This window comes from Euprymna scolopes, chromosome 1 (assembly GCF_053919585.1).
Source record: "Euprymna scolopes isolate OS-2025 chromosome 1, ASM5391958v1, whole genome shotgun sequence".
Taxonomy (NCBI): domain Eukaryota; kingdom Metazoa; phylum Mollusca; class Cephalopoda; order Sepiida; family Sepiolidae; genus Euprymna; species Euprymna scolopes.
Window position 1 is genome coordinate 72,382,387 of NC_136482.1, and position 19,918 is coordinate 72,402,304.

Below are 19,918 nucleotides of genomic sequence, written 5' to 3' on the forward strand. Positions count from 1 at the left end.
ACCACCATATACTCATTAACCCTTATCCTCAAGTGGCTTTCAGGCCTTGATAAGTGTTAAAAACCATGAAATTTCTTTGTGTTGGAATTTTCTTATTTATATTACTTGTTTAGAATGTGTATTTGCCTGAAAACTTGTAGTGAAAATAATTTGAAATTGTGGTAATTTTCTAATGTATAGTTATTTATGATTTATAATGAAACTGTCTAAGGTTAAATAAAAAATATTAAAAAATATAATACATTTAAATAAAAAAATTAAGAAAAAAAAAAGGGACTTGGATGCTATCAGCCAGAAGCAAAACCGAAAGCAAAATTTTGTAAGCAAAAAAAAAAAGTTTTAAAAAATCCTGCATCGTGGATGCAAACTCGCAAAAGTTAAGTTTGTAAGTGAACACATTATTGACTGGACCACGACGACACAGATGTTATGATGTTGCAAATTTAGCTTTTTAAAACAAAACAACAAATTGACCGTTCGCACATGTGATTTACAAACCATCGAAAGCAAGGTTTTTACCTGAACCTCCTTCAAACAAAACGACATTTCTACATGAAATAATTGGCAAATATTTCTAATTTTGCGATTATTATGTGTTTGAGAGATCGCTCTTTCTAACGATACCACGTTAGTACTGCTTCGATGTGGATGACAAGTTTTTAGCAGACATACAACCACACAAACACACATGCACAAATGACTAAGATTTATATTATGGGGGTGCCCAGCGTTGCCCGGGTGTTTGGAAGTGTGCGAAAAAAAAAAAGTGTTAGTATGTGGCCTAACTCTCTCGGACGTCATGCAAGGACCTTTGCTCATCTTCTTAAACTTTGGAAAACTCGGCTCGTATTGTCTAAATCTCCGAGAGGCGGTCACATCAGATTCCTGGTATGCTGAAAACGAATAGCAAAGCTCACGTAGGCAAGAAAGAAAAACAGACACGTGAAATTCTATTCTACTAGAGTTAATTTCACAAAAAAAAATATTTACAGACTTTTTATCAATATTGTTCAGTTCTTAGCAAGTTTTAAAAGTCTCAATTCTTTAGTCTTCGCAGACGGGTAGGGGCGTGATCAGTCATTGGGAACAGCAAGATTCCACACAATCTGTGCCCCTTGAAATCAAATGGGAATCTGCTTAATTTTCGAGCGGGTTAACATTATATAGTGAGGAGGGTGTTAGAGTGGAAAGTCTCCTAAGCCAATCAAATTACGACACGCAGATTGCGAGTCAGGAGTTTTGAAATCTGGGGACCAAAATCAACATTTAATTACCATGACCTCAAAGGTCATGTCCCATCATTCAGACAGCCATAGTCTGAAGGATTCTCCAGGTCGACAAGTACAATCGATTATTCTAACATTCTCACACTTCCTGTTGTCTATTTTTCAAATAGCAATATATCTCTGCTTTTCAAACAATAAAGCAAAATATATCTATATAATTCAAGTCTTGGGATATCCGCCATTGCCTAGGTAGGATCTATTAAAGCTATCTCAGCATAGTTATCCGGTCCGCCTCAGGTCTCTGGGAAGTCTGATCTCCCGAATGGGGAGCAAAACACTCCCTTAGGTCAATTAGTAGGCAGGCAGGCAGGCTCAAACCCGTGATGCAAAGTCGGAAAAGAAAGTGAAAAAAAAGCTTAGAGTTTACCGCTATGCCATGATGCGGCAGGAAGTGAAAAGCGTTCAAATTTAGCAATGTCAATCAAAAAGTTGACTTGCAGAAATGGATAGTTAAGTGAATGAGTTCACGCAGGCACAAAAATGAACGTCTGGCTTTCTTCAGCAAATTTAGAAATGTCAACCCTCACGCTATAGTGGATAGCAAAATGAAATCATGCAGTTAAGTCTGGCTGTAGGCCAGTTAAGCTTTCAGCTTTCCACCATATTTGTTTCCCCATGATGTTGGGGAAAACCAGCACCCCCCCCCTCCAATAAGGAGGAGCTGTAGTATGTCCAAATGAATAGCAATTGACTGATATGAAAGGTTTTCCCCACATTGATTAAAGCTAATTGCCTTCCCGGATGTCCGGACCTGGAAGGCCAGGTGCTGTTGTTTGCTTCAATCAGTTTTGTTTTTATATGAAAAAGATAAACACTGGAAACCTAAAAAGGAAGAAGCCGCTTATTGCTCTTTCTTTTATAGGTGTTTCTGGTGGTCTTTTGCGTATGTGTGAATTTCCTTTGAAAGGGGAAGTGACGTCATCCTTGTGTGCGTACGTGTGCGCGTTAGCATGTGTGTATATACACGTGAATGTGAGTGTATGTACGCAAACGTGAATATATGTACGTGTGTGGACGTAGGCGCGTATGTTTGTGTGCGCGTATGTATATGACAAATAATATAGTGAAATGTGAAAGTGTGTTTTTGTGTGAGACTAGAAAAGGCTTGCGCAAGAGCAAACTTAAAAATACTTTAAAGTAAATTGCTACGTATAAATCCATATGTCCAGATAAGAGAAACATTCAAACAAAAGTAATTCATCGCTACAAAGAAATCCCTTGGTAAGGTATTTATCTATTGGTAGGAATCCTCAACGTGCATATTACCTGGCAAATAATTTTTATATCTCATGATGGAGTTAGGAGTACCAGTTTCTCACCAACTTATTTGATTTGTCCTGCGTACTAAAGTCATAATCGAAATTGCAACGCTCCCAGCCTGTTTACTGTACCCATACACAAAAGACAAAAATTAATCCCCATAGAATTTACATGACTTTGAGACAAAGCACACCGTGAACATCCTGCCGTTTGTTTGTGTGAATAAACTAGTGTACCAGCATCCATTTTAAAACTTCAGATAATTACAATTGAGTTATTTCCCTTTGAACATATACAGTGAATCTTTGTGAAATGATGAGCCAACTTCTTTTTAAAAAAAACATTTTTGATTATCATTCGTCTGATTTCTAAGAGGTTACACCTGCCATAAAATGGCCACAAGTGTTTAAGAATTGTGAAGTATGATTTAATTTTTTTTTTTTATTATTATTGGGGTCAACATTTATCAAGGCCAAGAGTCACTCATAAATGTTAATGAGACAAAAATGATTGCAAGCTGAAAGATCAAAAGATGAAGATTATTATAGCAGTACTAACATTTTCCAATGTTATGAAATGCATTTGATTACTTATGGAGGGATTCATGACAAGAATTTGTTGCCGACAAAGTTGTGATCAGCAGTCTTACGGTAATATTTTCCACAGTTGGGAAGACTTTGTAAATTCATCCTAATAATGATAGAGCAGAGAGAGACTAGCAATGCCTTTTTGAGAAAGGCATTGTAGGTTTTAGAGAATACACAGCAAAAGCAACATTTTAAATAAATCAGTGCATTATCATAAATGTCTAGTAGAAGTAGTTTGAGATATACGGAACTAAAATAAAATGTGACCTTTTGGGTCACCTGTTGAGCTCGGATTAAATTGTTAGAATTGAGAAAAAATTAAATGTTAAAAAATAAAGACAAAATTCAAAATTAGTCTCTGTTCTTCCTCAATATATCACTTATCCCGCTCATTCTCCAGCTATGGAATAAATATTAATACAACTTGTGTTTTGTTTATAATAGACTATTCCAATATTTTTATTCTTTTTTTTCTTTATTATTCTTGATCACTAAACAAAGAGAGAGACAGAAACAAGAATAATAGATACCATATAAAGTAAATATAAGTAGGGGAAGAAGGAAGTTAACAACATACAGTGAAATGATGTGAGCTTAATAAAAATGGGCCATTTGTTTAATTGCGTGCAAATTGTAACTAATCAGAAAGATTAAAATGCAAGTTTTTTCAAACGTAATTTCAATCCCAAAACTGAGGAATATTTTAACATGTATTTTATGTGATTAAAATGTACACAAAAAAATCTTAGTGTAACAAATGTTAAATCACTCTTTTTTTTTTTTTTTAAATAATAATAATAATAATGTTTAATATATTTTAATTTTTTTCTTTATTATTTCAAAATCATATTTTTCAAAAATTTTAATGTGTCATGAATGCAATTCAGTAAACCAAAAATGATGTTCACTTCAGTTGGTGTTTCATCATCAGGATTGGTCGATTCATTGCTGCATTTTTGTTTTCAACCAATCGATATAGTTTTCAACGTTGACAAAAACTGAAAACCCATTATTACATGAATAGCCAAATGAAGCCACTCCAGTAATTACTTTCTTTTCATCTGTCAGACTGGTACAGGTCAAAGGTCCTCCAGAATCACCCTGAAAGTATAAAGAAGTGGAATGGGGACAAAAGTGGTTGGTCGCGTTCAATGCTGCCAAGACTAAACTAGTTTCATTCAATAATTACAAGAAACCCTCTCTACCACCAATAGCAATGGCCAACGACTCTTTATCTGAGAGTCCATCTTTCAAACTCCTTGGCCTAACGTTCACAGGAAACATGAGTTGGAACAATTACATTGAAGGCATTGCCAGGGCCGCTGCAAGAAAGGTGGGCTCTCTCTACCGTGCTAGAAAACTACTAACACCCGAAAGTATCCTGTACCTCTATAAGGCCACCATTCGCCCATGTATGGAGTATTGCTGCCACATCTGGGCTGGTGCATCTGCTACTAGTCTCTCGCTCCTTGACAAGGTTCAAAAGAGAGTCGCAAATCTGATAGGCCCTGAACTGGCATCTAAGCTTCAGCCTCTGTCCCATCGACGAAATGTTGCATCCCTCTGCCTGTTCTACAAGTATTTTAGTGGTGAATGCTCTGATGAACTGCAATCACTTGTGCCCCCACGACGCGAGCACCCTCGACAAACCCGACAGGCTACTAGATCCCACCCCCACACTGTAGAGGTCCCTAGATGTAAAAGATCTTTTTACTCCAATAGTTTCTTCCCCAGAACCGCAAGACTCTGGAATTCCATTCCAGGTCCCTGCTTCCCCAACAGTACTGACGTGCAGAAGTTCAAGTGTAACGTGAACCGACACCTTGCTGCCCAAATCCCTACATAGTACCCCAGTAGTTGTTGCCCCTGATAGTAGCCCCCTACACCAAAGTGGCAATTTGCCTTGTTTGGGGTGAAAATGTAATAAAAAAAAAATAAAAAAAAAAAAAAAAAAAGAAGTGCAACTTGATTAATATATAAAATGATAATATTTTAAAATAAATATCAATAACTATTTTTAAACCTAAACACAGATTCCATGAACAAAGTTTCTTTCCCAGAACTGCCCACCCGTGGAACACTGTTTCACTGTTTGAATACAACATGGTAGCCTTCAAATCCAAAGTAAATACCTTCTTGTTGAGCTATCCCTAAAATAATCAAATTTTACTCAACTTAAATATCTATAAATGACATGTATATATGAGAATGTGTGTGTGTGTGAGGACACTTCTCAACCTATATGCTGAACAAATCTTTGATCTATAGACTTGAAATTTGGTATACAGGGTATTCAGACTTGTGGAAAACTTTAATCGGTTTTCTTCCGCATGTTCATCACAAAATTTACTTTTTTTTTTTTTTCTTTTTTTGATTATTGAGAGCTTAGGAGACATTAAAAAATGGACTTTTTAACATGAAATACATTAGCGGAAGTGAAATGCAAGCTGGAAAGTTTATAAAAAGGAAAGAAGGAAAAAAAAAAGTAAAGAAAAAAAACATGTAAATCGTTATAGGAAGCAAAAAAGGGGTAAAAAATGAAGGAAATCGTCTCCTTATGGAAATAGATTTCTGTTTTTCCTTTCTTTATTCATTGGTCAGATTTTATGTGATGGGATGGATATATGATGATTGCAACGTCTTGTCAGACGAGTGCCACTCCCTCAGACATTTAAAATCCATGAGCCCAAATGCCTGAGGGAGTATCTATACAAAGATAATGTTACAGAGTCTTAGCTTTGTACGACAGCTAAGTCTCTCTCTCGGTTCAAAATGTTGAGATCCAGCAACAAGCAAGAGCAAGATAGCCAGCAACAAATTAAACTGCAGACCAGCTTAATGCGGGTACTGGTCTCCCGCTTTATGGTTTTTTTAAATCAGAGATTTGCTTCTCCTAGAAAGGTTGCCTTCACCACGGCTTACGAGAGCTCTCTCCACCCCAATACACATATACACACACACAAATATACATGGTGCTAGTTGGCCGTTGACCCAGAAAAAGAATTCATTCGCCCTTTGGAAGGTCTTGTTTTTAATCCTCCAGGGAGACTAGCCGCCCTCCTCACCAAACAAGTCTGGTTGGGGGAACCAGTTTAGTCGCCGGTGACCCGACCATGAGGCAGGTAGTACTGGGTTGCATGGTACCAGTAGCATATGACATGACCTGACACAATCAGGATATATGGATATATATGTATTTACAAGTAAACACATTACTTTTTATTAGAGAGTGGCGGGTGACCATAATAAATAAAATGTTATAAATAATCTTTGAAAAAGACGTACATAACAGATACTCGGTCCACTGTAGCTTTGGTCACCAATGCACAACTGCTGGTCAGAATGTATGTCAGGGAATTGAAGTTGACATGTTTTGGTTGGTATCATTTGAACAGAAGCTATGTTAAGAGTCTTAGAATCTGGTAGTGCATCTGTGAAAATGAAAAAGTTAATATTTGCTTAGTGAATCGTATTTCATATGAACAGTTTGTTAAAGAGTGAAAACGATGATAATAATGATGAGAAATAAGGAAACATTATGCATCAATATATATAAATAATAATTATTAGAATACCGAATTAATTAGGCTTAAAAAATAAGTCACATTCTCTGTTTGACAGCTCAACTAATCCCATTTTTGGTTCTGTTTTTACAATATTTTCCTTTTATTTTATTTACAACATTCTTTCGGTTTCTTTCTTTTTGAAAAAGAGATGTAATTCTAGAAATATTAAAGACTCCCACCATCCCAGTTATTTCAAACAGTAAGTCCATACTTACTGAATTATATTTGATTGCTTTTTGGAAAATAAATAGATATACGAATATAAAACAAAACCTACACAACCTTCGTTTATTCGTCTATTTTTGCTCATCTGTCACATCATTTTAATACTCGGTTTCCTGCATTGCTATATCCTTCTTATACTCTTACATATTTAAAAATTTTAGTTTTATTCATTTTAGAAACTGGTGTATCTGTGTTACGTTACCTCCCCTCCAAGGGGAGATCTAAAGTCATAACCAAGTAAGTTATCAGTGCAGTCACAAATTGTAACAGCACAATTATTTCATAACCTTTCCTTTCAGGAGATCTACAATTAATGTTTTACAACAGTTCAAAGAAACATCATCAATTTGTAGAAATAACCTCTTATTGAATTGCTAGCATTGCCTTCTCTTCTGTTAGTGACAGAGGAAGGTATCCTATGCTACAGTTATTTGGCTCTTTATTTTATTGTTAATCTTACATCATTTCTACTCACCCAGTTTGCTCTGAGACTTCTAACCAACTGCCTATCCCTCTGTCCTTCCTTTTCTTTAGCCATGTTACATCACATCTGCTTCTGGCTCACAGGTTTAGGTGACATACTCCCTGACTGTCATGACCTCAATATCCTGTATACGTTTCAAACCCAAATTAAATATACTAGCAATTTATTTAGCATCTATGACATATCTTGTTTGTCTTGAGTGGTGTACTTAAATGAAATCGTTACACCTTCAATAATTATGCATAATATTACTGTTTGCAGAAATATTGAATTTTTTTATACATTTGCAGTGGAAAAAAGGCAAAATCAAAAGTAATGATGAAGTCTATTCGTATAAAATATATCAACTTTATCTAAAGTTAAAAGAAGAAAAGTTTAAAAAATTGTTACATAATTACAACCTATTTCCTTTTGCACTTACATGTTATCAATCGTAAAGTGATTAGTACATGTTTAACTAAGAACACACTGGCATATACTCACTCGCGTAATAATACATTGTGTGATACTCTTTGCATAGGTGGCTATTTCTACTTCTGTGCAAGCCAGTTTCACATAAAATATAAACAGTTCTGTTTGAGATGTTACTGTGATAAAATGTATAGCTCTCTTCTCATTTCTTGCAATGGTTTTGCTAGACAAAATGAAACTAATGGACTCAGTTCCATTTCTATGGTAAATACATGTCAGCTGAATCAACCTGTCTTATCTTCCGGTTTCTATAACTCTTTCTGTACCATGTTTTGTGCTGATGAAACTGTTGAATAAAACTGATTTAAATTATACAAAAGAAGTTTGTTCTATAAAACTCAAAACTTACTGATCCTTTTTCTTCATTTCAAGTGAGGCCAGTAAGATGGCTACAAATGCAGTATACATAAAATTGCTATATTCAACAAGATTCTGATTATCTCAATTTTTCAAGATGTTCGAAGGGTCTGTATAAAGATAGTGGTTTTTCATCCGTATGTGTGTGAACTAGAGTTAATGAGATAATGTGTGAAACCCCGATAAACTATCTCTATATTTAGTCTATGGTGATGATGGCTACTGCCACAACTTTTCATATTGATAAATAAAATCTCTCAAGTTTTTACGTTTATTTTTTTATTTTACTTTTTTTGGTCCCCCCTGAAAAAAAAGAGGGTGGACCTGTAAATTCACCCTTGTCCATACATTCGTTTGTCTATCTGCATTTTTCTCAATAACTACACCTTGGAATTTTTTTTAAATTTTGCACAAACATTAAACATGATATGAGTAAAAAAGTAACAGAACGGATTTTCTTGGAAAACTCCGGTTGCCTCCCTAGGGATGCCTTTTGGGTTAAAATGGCTAAAATCGACACTTCTCTGCTTATTAAAAAAAATTGATGTGTTGGATTTTTATAAAATTTTCTGAAAAGTTATAACTAACTGATTTCTATATAATTTTGTTTGTCTATACTTTGTGATAACTCTTGGGTGTGCCCCAGGGGCTCTTTTAGGGCTAATAAAAACACTCCATTTTGGGGACTATTTTACCATATTTGTCCAAAATTTTCTGTGTATGTCTATTTAGCAGTTTTGCATGCTGCTGGACTCAAATTTAAATATGTTAAGGTCTTGGGGATTTTTGGGACTAAATGAGGGGGTGGGGAGGAGCAAATGATCGACATAATCATTTCTTTTTTTTGCATGGTGCAGAACTTAAATTTACATATTTTAAGGCCTAAAACTGCACCATTTGTTCATTTTCACCAGGATTTTATGTTCCCTGGGGACTTTTGGGGCTAAATGGGAGGGAGGGGGGCAAATGCTAAACTTAGTCATTTTTTTATGCCTCGTTCACTGTGCATTCACAGGGGACCATGCATGCTTCACTTGTTTTGCAAGATTTTATTCTAAGAATTATTACCTTGTTTATCATTAAGTTGTTCCAAATTAAAAATAACTCATTTTTGTATTCTTTGTCATATTCAATTTACAAGCGTGTTCTTTTCATATTCTTTCTTTTTCTGAACATATATAGCATTGAAATAATAGGTAAATTAACTTAAATTACAATCCAAAGATATTCTGAAAGCATTGGGCACATTTCAAGTCCTCCTGCTGAACTATGAATGATAGTAAGATGAAATTGGTTTCATCAATTTATATTGTAATAATGATGGTTATAGTGATCGATATTGGGCGTTTAAAGATCAGAGTTCAATCTTTGATTGTGTCATAGTAAAGACAAAAAAAATTATACTTGATTGCCTCCTTGCTAAATACTTAGCATTACAAAGTCAGAATAAAGGGTAAACGGTGAAATAATCCAGCAAAAGGAGTGGCACCCTAGCCTACATCTAGGTGGAGTAGTCAGCGAAAAGAGAGGTTTTGAGTTGCCCTCGACAACAGTTGGCTCATTTATTTTATTATATAATTTACAAAACTCACTTTGTCACTGTATCTGTTTGTCCATTTTTTTTTTCAAATTGCTTCTCCTCCGAGATGTCAGGTCTCAGAGCAGTGCTGGGCAGGTCAGATGATTGCATTTTTTGTGGACCATTCTTTTATGGCTGGTAAAAATAGCTTCTAAGGGATCAAAATTTTAAAAAATTGGAACTTGGCAGATGTAAGTCGACTTAAGTGTCTTTGTACACATGCACAAATATATATGTATACATTTATAGGTTAAAGTTGTTTTTTAACTATTTCTTATCCATCTGATGATAGCTTAAACAATAGTGACTAAGGCTGGATCGCTAAATGTTTTGATTTCGATTCTATCTGATGGCTCATAAGTTAATTTTTTTTCTTTTTACTTTTGAAATCTAATATATTAAATGTCTGTCTGTCTCTCTGTCTCCATATTTTCAAACTCTATCTCTCCTGAAACTAAAAGTCGCAGAGTGGCGCTAGGGGCTTCAAATGATTGGATTTTTTTATGGATTGTTCTTTTATTGGTCTTTAACCAGTTAAAATAGTTTTTTTCAGCTCATTTTCTAGACAAAAAATCTAAGCTTAAAGTACATTTTATCAGCTCCCAGTGCATGGTTTTATTTTAGGGCATAAAGGAAATTTTAATTGCTCAGGTAGACGGTGAAATAATCCAGCAAAAGGTAGTAGAGAACATATCACGTAACAGCCATTTTTGCTTTTTTGCTAAGTAAGTGATGAGAGTTGGTTTTGAAAGAAAAATCGAATTTCGTTTGTAGATGAAAATTTTTGGGTGTGACTTATGTTTTTTTGGTTCATGCTGTTGGATAGTTAATATTATAGGATTGGGCTACATATCAATTCTATAAAAGAGATATTTTTTCCAACTCAAACAGTAACATTCCATTTTTCACAAGTGAGATAAAGACTCATTTTTCTTTCTTGTCTGCCGATACAGCAGTTCGGCGATGACAGATGATGACTGCAAAGACCCACAAATAATATTCATTGCCTTTATGGAGCAGCTTGAACCGGCAATCAACCACCATATCTGTGAACTTGAACTCAGCCAATATCAACAAAAACCAACTGAAACAACGGAAAACTTCATTAATCGGTCGACTGCTAATTAAGAAATGCAACTTCACTACCAACAAAGTAAATGAACGCATCATTGAGTTATTGTCAGCATGCCCATACCCGAACTACAAAAGGAACTATTGAATAAACCAAAGGGCTACAAAATCGAAAAGGCTGTTAAACTAGCCTGTTCACATGAGACATCAGCAGTATATGTCAGGGATCATAGATAGCCACAATAAACCATGGTACATACCAATGACAGGGGAGTGATAGAAAACGTAGACAGACTTGCAAAAATTGTGGACGCAGCCAACGTTTTGGCAAAGAACACTGTCCAGCCAAGGATGACGTGTGCAACACATGTGACAAAATAGGCCACTGGGCTACAGTCTGCATCTCAAGGAAGCACAAGACCAAGGGACAAGGAAAACCCTGGCTTAACAGTCATAACCAATTGAGACACGCACAACGCTGTTATATTTCACTCTGATGGCCAAATCGTCAAATGTGTTTAAGAAAAAAAAACAATCTTTGTCATTTCTTGACTTAACACTAGTTTACGAAAATAGAAAAACAGCTGATTATAAAAAATTTTTATTTTTGTAAATATAAGCTTTTAGTTTTCCATGACAGATGGACAAATCTAATGGCATGCGTGATGGTGTTGGCAGTGGTGGTGGTGGTGGTAGAAGAACGTGTTGATAGCATCGAATCGTGTTGCTGTCTTGACTCTCTCTTTCCTCCTTTGTATCTCTTTTTATTTGGCTCAGATGATGACGAGATTCCAATCTGTATTGTTTTGCAAAAATGTGGTCACTTACTGACCAGAGATTTTGTGTCTTAAAATTTGACCTTGCTTTGACATCATCTCCTGGACCTTGCATAGACTAGTGACTGACACGAAGATCCCCAATGTGACCTTTGGTGACATTTTCTGGCTAAATTTATTGTTTAACCTCACTCCTCGGGGATCTAAATTATGCATAATGGGAGCTTGGCAGGAAAGTCAACAGCATCGCCAAATGTGACGGCCAAGCCATAGCTGACATAGACACAGCAATGGAAAATTTCACCTTTAGCTCCATCGAAACCAACAGTAGAAAATCACCAAATATGAAAGGCCCTCGAAATGAGGCACTTGTTGATTTAAGCATCAACTTGATAGACCATCCAGGCACTTATACCTTCTACCTGGAGATAGATACAGGAGCACAAGCAAACACACTGCCTATCTGCATATTCCACAAGATGTACCCCAATGCCCGGACCACTTATCTCAACACAATGCCTACTAACAGCCTACAATAACACCAAGATAAACTGTTATGGCACCACAAATATTAGGTGCAAATATAAAATTTCTCCATGGCTGGATACTCAATTCTACATGGTTGTGTAGCAGTAACAGCTATATTCGACCTGCCAACACCAGTAGCTGTTAGAGTAGTAACAATAAACTGTGCTATCTCAGCCCAACACCAACCCATCAACGGTGTAGCTGACCTAATGCACATCTACTCTGACAGATTTGACTGTATTGGTAAATTTCGAAGGACTCAAAAGCCTGTTATCAACCTCGATATACTATCCACACAGATTCACCGAAAAGGACACCCATAGACGTGTGTAAAAAATCATAGAACTTGACAAGATTGAATCACAAGGAGTCATTCACCGCATTGAAGAACCTACAAACTGGGTAAACTCTCTCATTACCGAATGTGACAACAATATGAAAGTTTGCCCAGACGAGCACTAAACAAAGTTTTCATATGGCCATACAAGCAAATTCTGACTTTCAAAGAGCTCAACCATAGATTAGCAGGAGCAAAATTCTTTTCAAAGTTGGCCTCTAAGTCTGAATACTGGTCCATAAAGCTCGACCGTAAAAGCCAGTCACTAACGAATACCATTTGGAAAGTATTGTTTTGAACAACTGCCATTCAATTTGTCAGTCAGGATATCTACAAATTCAAGATGAACAAGATACTCAAGAGGTGCACTGGTGCCTGTGGTATAGTTGATGATATCACGATATATGAGTCAACAGAACATGAATATGATAAAAACTTAAGATATTTATGGAGGATACTATCAAAGAAGGCCTAACCTTGAACTCAGAAAAATGCAAGATCAAATGCTGGGAAATCATTTTTGGAAATCTGTATACACATACCGGATTGAAACCAGACCTAGCAAAAGATCTACAGGAGATGTAAGAATTACAGCAGTTTTTGGGTGTGATGACATACCTATCTTACTTTGTCGAGGACTTCAGCTCCAAAACTGCCATGTTACATGACCTATTACACAAGAACTCTGATTTCCAGTGGGAACCACACCACCAGAAAATTTTCAAAGAAAAAGAGTGAAGTATCTGAAATGTCCCCTTTCATTATTTTGACCCTAAACTTCAAATCTACATGCACTGTTATGCAAGCATACGGAGAATAGGTGCAGATCTGCTACAACTGGATGCAGATGGCAATCTATCATGTGTCATGTATGCTAGCAAGATCCTTACACAAACAGAACAAAGATACACATGTATCGAGCATGAGCTACTGACCATCATATTTGGCACACAGCGATTTCACTCTATAGCCACAATTTCTTAGTCCTCACCAACCACAAACCCCTCACTATGATTATTGATAAACTGCTCACCTCAGCCCTGGCATGTCTGCAACGAATGCTAATACAACTCCAGGAATACAACTTCAAGCTCACCTATAACAAGAGATCTGACAATGTTGTGGCTGATGGACTATCATACCTATCACCAGATGGTAATGCAGACCCCATCGAGTTTAATGTCTGGATTGATACGGTTCGTTTCTCCACTGATCACATTGAACAACTGAGAAATTGTACAACAGCAGATTCTCTGTTTAACCAGCTGAGAGAGACCATCATCACGGGATAGCCAGAGACAATCAGGCAACTGCCCACTAACATCAAAGTGTTCTGGGATCTAAAAGACCAGCTCTCAATTGATGATGGTTTTATCTTCAAAGGACAACAAATTGTCATCCCTAAGACACTTCAAAAAGACATACTAAACAACTTCATGCCGCTTATTTAAGACATGAGAAAACAAAACTCCTTGCCAAGAACACTGTCTAGTGGGTAAATATAACTAGAGACATTGAACAGCTCACAAAGTCATGCAACATATGCCAACAGTATCAGCCATCCCAAATGGAAGAACCCCTTGTGTAACACATCCCAACAAAGCCATGGGTCGCAGTTAGCACAGACATGTTTGAACCCTATGGAAGTCAATGGTTGATCATAGCTAACTATTACTCAAAGTATTCTATAGTCAAACCCCTACCCGCTCATTCACCAAGCAGTGTCATAGTGAATTTGCCAAAGAATGAGGTTTCCATCATGAGACCACTTCACCTCAGATCACAAGGAAATGGCTTCATAGAACGTCAGATAACAATTATCAAGACCATTCTCAAGAAAGCCAAAGAATTGGGAACAACGCCTGAAATTGCACTGGCACTGCACTCCAATTTCAAGTGTCATACAAAGTCTTGCACAACTACTCATGGGTAGACAAATTCAATCTTCACTGATAATCAAAATCAGAAATGACCATGATTATCAGGATCAGATATATAGCGCGATTCAACAACATCAGCAAAATCTAGAAGTACTTTGACCAACATGCATTCAAGGAGAATCTACTACCCCTATACCATGGCGAAGTGGTAAGGGTACAAAACCCTGTGTCAAGAAGCTGAGATACAGTGACTATAGTATCACAGGCAGATGGTCACTACTCCTATCTCCTGGAGAATGTCAACGTGTATGTCCTGCAAGAAACCGACAGCACATAATGAGTATTTTGGTGACGCCTACCCCACAAATGTCGCAATACCTCCTAAAAACTGCTTTGCAGAAATGTGCCACCTCTGTGGATCCACCTGTGCATACACCTCCAAACATGCCAAATGACACTCAGAAGCGTGTCCGTAATCGTAGGATGGTGCGATTGCCATCAAGGATGAACTTATGATGAACACATAATCATAACCTCTCAACAAGCATCTCATGGGGCAGAATAATCCCTTGCTTCACTGTAGCTGTTCAGGCAGTCTACCCGGAACTAACTTTTCCATTTATTTGTTATGTTTGTTTTCTTTACAGACCTAGTATTATGATCTTTGTTTCAGAGAAAGGAGATGTAATGATATTGCCTATTCTTTCATTCTGGATTCCCGGAACGACAATCTGTTTTTTATATGTGCAAACATGCAGGTGCATTATCAATAAAACATATGCCATGGCGGTTGTTCAATTGTAATTAATACTATATGATAACAATATCATTATCTATTAATACACATCCATGCACCACTGGGCATGAGAAATCGATTATATACATTTATTTGTTTTGTTGTTTGATGACAATGTTTTCTTAAAAAGGAATTTTTATAATCACATTAATATATAATGAGTGAAGCTGTAAAAATCTGACTTAATATTATTTTATGTAAGTTCTTTTAGAAATATACTACTACTACTCATAATAATGAAAGAACAAGACAAAGCAATAATAAGAACACAATACATTATGGAGCTTTGTGAAACCTCTGGATGCGTTTCTCTATATATACAAGGTGCAACAATAAAGTTATCGCCCTAAAGAAAGCAACACTACAGCTTGATATTAAAACTTTTATTGAAAAAATCAATTTGGGTAACTTGATTATGTAATAGAGCTGACAGCTATTCAATATCGCCACCTTCAGCCTCAATCACCGCCTCGATATGGGTCCGAAACTGGGAGCATGCCTTTTCCACAAGCGCCAGTGGGAGCTCAGTGGATGGCAGCAATCAGGCTGGCTTTGGAGTTGTAGGAGGTCATCTTAATGATGTTCTTGACATATGACCAAATGAATTAGTCAAGTTCAGGTCAGGGGGAGGATGGGGCCAGTGAGAGAAGTGTACAAAGTCGTAGCACTCCTTCTGAAGCCAAGCCTGAGTCTCTTTGGACTTGTGGGCCAACACCGAGTCCTGCTGCCACACCCAGGGTCTGCCAGCGTCTAGGTACACTTTGGTGTTGACTTTTAAGCCGACTTCGAAGATCTGAGGTGGCATGATGAAACCACACCGAAAACCATAACCATGGCTGGAAAATGTTTTCATCGCTCTAGGCACGTTTGTTATCTGGATTTGCATTTTGAGGGTGCTGGCAATGATCCTGTTGTCATAACTTGGATCGGTAGAGAGCATGAGTTGTACAGTGGCGCATCTCTGATGTGGCTCGTTGAACATTATGTTACTTTCAGACATGATAGAAGGCTCCTATCGCTCTTGGGATTTGTACACAACTGGCCAACTAGTAGATGGTCTGCAACAAAAAAACACGGAAATGGAATTATGTTGTCTTTTCTAAGGTGACAATCTTATCCTTCCACCCTGTAGTTTATTGTACAAGCAAATACATGAAAACAAGGAACAGAATAGAGACAATATGTACAAAATATTATTTAATGCAAACTTAGGAAAGTTTGCTTCCAATTGGATTACATGCATAAAAATATGTACATGGATCTAAAAAACAGTCTGAAAAGGCTGTGCAAGTGTACATAAAGAAATTGAGAGAATGTCTCAAATACCTTGGCTTTTGTGTGTGCATGATGTTCACATGTATCTGGTGTGGCAAGAAAGGAAATAAAGAGATAAAAATCTTTTCTTTTTTTTTAACTACTTATAGTCCACCAATTTTAGTGCCCTCTAGCTTGGCAGAAAGGGAGATAATTAGGTTCGCACTTGTTCTGGTGAATTTAAATGTGCATAAGTGTTTGGAAAGGTAAGCAATGCTACATCAAAATAATGTAGCATAATTAGGTAAAACAGTGCAATCATAAGGAGAAAGTATTTTAGTGCAATAAATAATTCTTGAAATAGTAAATGCAAAAATTAGACAGCAGTCTGTATGAGGTAAAAATTATTATAATAAAGCTTTAATTAAAACGAATTCTACTTACCTCCTTGGAATCCCCATCCTGATATAAAACAATTCTTGGGTAGCTGTTGTCCTTTTTCTGGAAGGCTGATGGCGTGGACACATTTATTAAACTCTATCTTTTTTTTCAGCTTCACCAATGCAATATCATTGGCTGACAGAAAAAATATATAAGAATACAAAAATAAGATATTAAAAAATTTATCATTTTCATGACAAGTTCTCGACTGAACTCCAATCTATGGTCCCCCCTTGCTAAACCTTTACAAAAAAACACACAACTAGCTACAATCACTATCTATAATTTCCTCAACTCGCTATCTGTGCCTAAATATAAACGCAGATTCCATGAACAAAGCTTCTTTCCCATTTGTGGAACACTGTTCTGCTGGCCTGCTCCCCAGTTAAATACAGCATAGTAGTTTTCAAATTCAATCTAAACAAGTTCTTATTAGAAATAATCCAACTCTACCCAATTTACACCATTAACAATGATTAAACTACCACGTTACATTCATTAACCCAATCCTGGAGTGGCCTTAAACCCTTCATAAGTGGTGTCTCCCAAGTAAAAAAAAAAAAAAAAAAAAAGAAAGAAAAACAAATTTTTTCTTATTCAACATACATAAAAAAGCAACATTCACTTTGATAAAAAAAAAAATATATGGAAATTGACTATATTCTACTCAGCTCCAGTTGTGTGTGCGTGTGTGTGTGCGTGTGTGGCTTATAGATATGAAATATTCTACCGCCTCATCTCCAGTTGTGTGTGTTCGTAGTTTTTAGAAATAAACTAATCTGCCCCATACTCTCCTGTTGTGTGTGTAGTTTATCGAAATGAACTATTCTGCCTCCTCATCTCCAGTTGTGGGTGTTTGTGCATTGATTATAGAAATGAAATATTCTGTTCCTTCGTCTCCAGTTGAGTGCATGTGTGGTTTATAAAAATGGACTATTCTGTCCCCTTATCTCCAGTTGTGTGCATGTGTGGTTTATAGAAATGAACTATCCTGCCCCTTTCATCTGTAGTTGTGTGTGTTTGGTTTATGAAAAATAACTACCGTTGGAGTAATTTTGTGTTCAACATGAAGAAATGCAGATAACAGGAAGAAACTAAATATTTACAGATGCATCGACGATATAATTTGAAAATAACTTTGACACGTTTTTTAGCTATGAGACGTAAGCTATAGTAAAAAAGTGGTATAAAGATGATTTCATTGTAGAAAAATGGAGTGGATGACCACCAAAGAAATGGAATAACCAGATAAGAATTGAGTGTCATGTCACTTTTGGTGGATTAAAATTGTGATGATTTTTGGAACTTTGTTCTCAACCATGTGGCAAAGATTTTTGCAGTGTGCATATATGTCGAATATGTGACATTCAAATTGCGTTGGATCTACTAATACTGTTGCGAAAGGTATGGACATGTTGGAAGAAGCAGCAGCAGTGAACATTATTATTTATGCATTGATTCTTGATTGGACAAACGGTTAAATCAGCCTTTTTTTAGACAATTAGAAAAGCAAGAATATTCAATGACAAAATCAATTACGAAGTATAAACAGTGAAACACAAATTTTCCTTTTTCTTTATTCTAGTATTTTTGTCCCTATTCAACACATGTGGGTATATTCTCAAAAAATAATTTCAACTTCAACCGACGAATGAGAGACCTCATTTATTGCTAAACGCACATGGCACCAGCCAAAATGAACACACAGTATTTCAGTAACAGAAGAACAGCACGCTAATACACACATGCTATCATTTGCATTGGTTTCATTGAGCTCATCTTTGAGTCGTTCCAAGTCTTTCTTGGTCCGTTTTTTTCTCGCTTAGTAGGTGTGCACATCTGTTTACCAATACTACTGAAGGCGGTTGCAACGTAGAAATGACCGTAGTCTGGGCACCTTCAGATTCAATCAAGGCACATACCACAAATTCACCGAACCATAGTCATGCCATTCCTCTGCATCCTCAAAAAAAAACAATCATCTAGTTGAAGTCCAGCATTCAAGCATATGTAGCATGGCACTACAGACATCTATGCTGTTGTAAACTGTAGAATAAGATATCGACGAACGTTGCATGTTCACCATCACGTCAGGAATCACCAAAATGTAACATAAGAAGACGACAGACCTGTTAATGAAAGAAGTGTGTGTGTGTATTGAAGTCCGTGTGTGGAGGTAGCCATGTTGGCTTGTTTGTATTCCCATCTGAGTCGAATCCCAAATCTAAAGGCTGGGTGAGTAATGTTGTGTCTTCAATCGCCAAAACAGTGCTAATACTTAGTTCTACAATAAGCAATTAAAACTAACTTATGTATATTCATCTTCCAGACACGGGTAAAACAACCACCTTCACACACTATTCCCGAAACATAAAATATTTACATACACATATTACAGGGGACAGTTAGCAATAGTATACACACATTCATTCATATTATTGAATTAAAAAAATATTCTGAATTTAATTTACTGCTATTCTTATACTTAGGCTCGTAAAATTAGAAAAATTTAATTTACAATGTAATAAAATCAAAATTTTATCAAATAAGAACTTAGTAAAACCAATGTAATACTTATATTCAAATCTTTACAGAACCATAATAGCCAATTATATGTCAATTAGCAAGAATAGAATTAATGATAAATAATACAGCAATAAGACTGGGGGTTTATAGATAACTTCATGCATGAACATGTCAATTAAAAAATGTAATCTGTATTTACTAAACCTATCAATCTAAGCAGAGTAAACAAACAATCTCAAAACCTCACATGAGGCGTTAAATGTCATAACTCGGTAAGCGCTATAAAATACAAACAAAAAATAAAATGAAGAAAAACGCTGTTAAAGTTTAGTTTGGTGGGTATACTGTGCATTAGTCGATTTCTACCCATGCTTTGGTCTGAATTCGACTATAACTACTCTTGTACATGTTAGAGAAGGCTATGGGGAATAAAATGATATACTAACTTGATATTTTGCCATGATGGCACTTATCGAGTTATGACATTCAGTGCT

The 19,918-nt window shown here is 36.3% G+C and overlaps 1 protein-coding gene across 1 annotated transcript in view; it reads right to left on the reverse strand.

The window, feature by feature from the left end:
* Positions 1–3,946: 3,946 nt before the first annotated feature.
* LOC145240052 (mite allergen Der p 3-like) overlaps positions 3,947–19,918 on the reverse strand; it is a 31,237-nt gene continuing 15,265 nt past the window's right edge. Inside the window, exons 4-6 of the mRNA XM_080103697.1 lie at positions 16,902–17,033; positions 6,419–6,564; positions 3,947–4,234 (exon numbers count right to left, since the gene is read on the reverse strand). Of these exons, the coding sequence (XP_079959823.1) occupies positions 4,076–4,234; positions 6,419–6,564; positions 16,902–17,033 (437 nt within the window). The 3' untranslated portion in view covers positions 3,947–4,075. The remainder of the gene's footprint in view (positions 4,235–6,418; positions 6,565–16,901; positions 17,034–19,918) is intronic.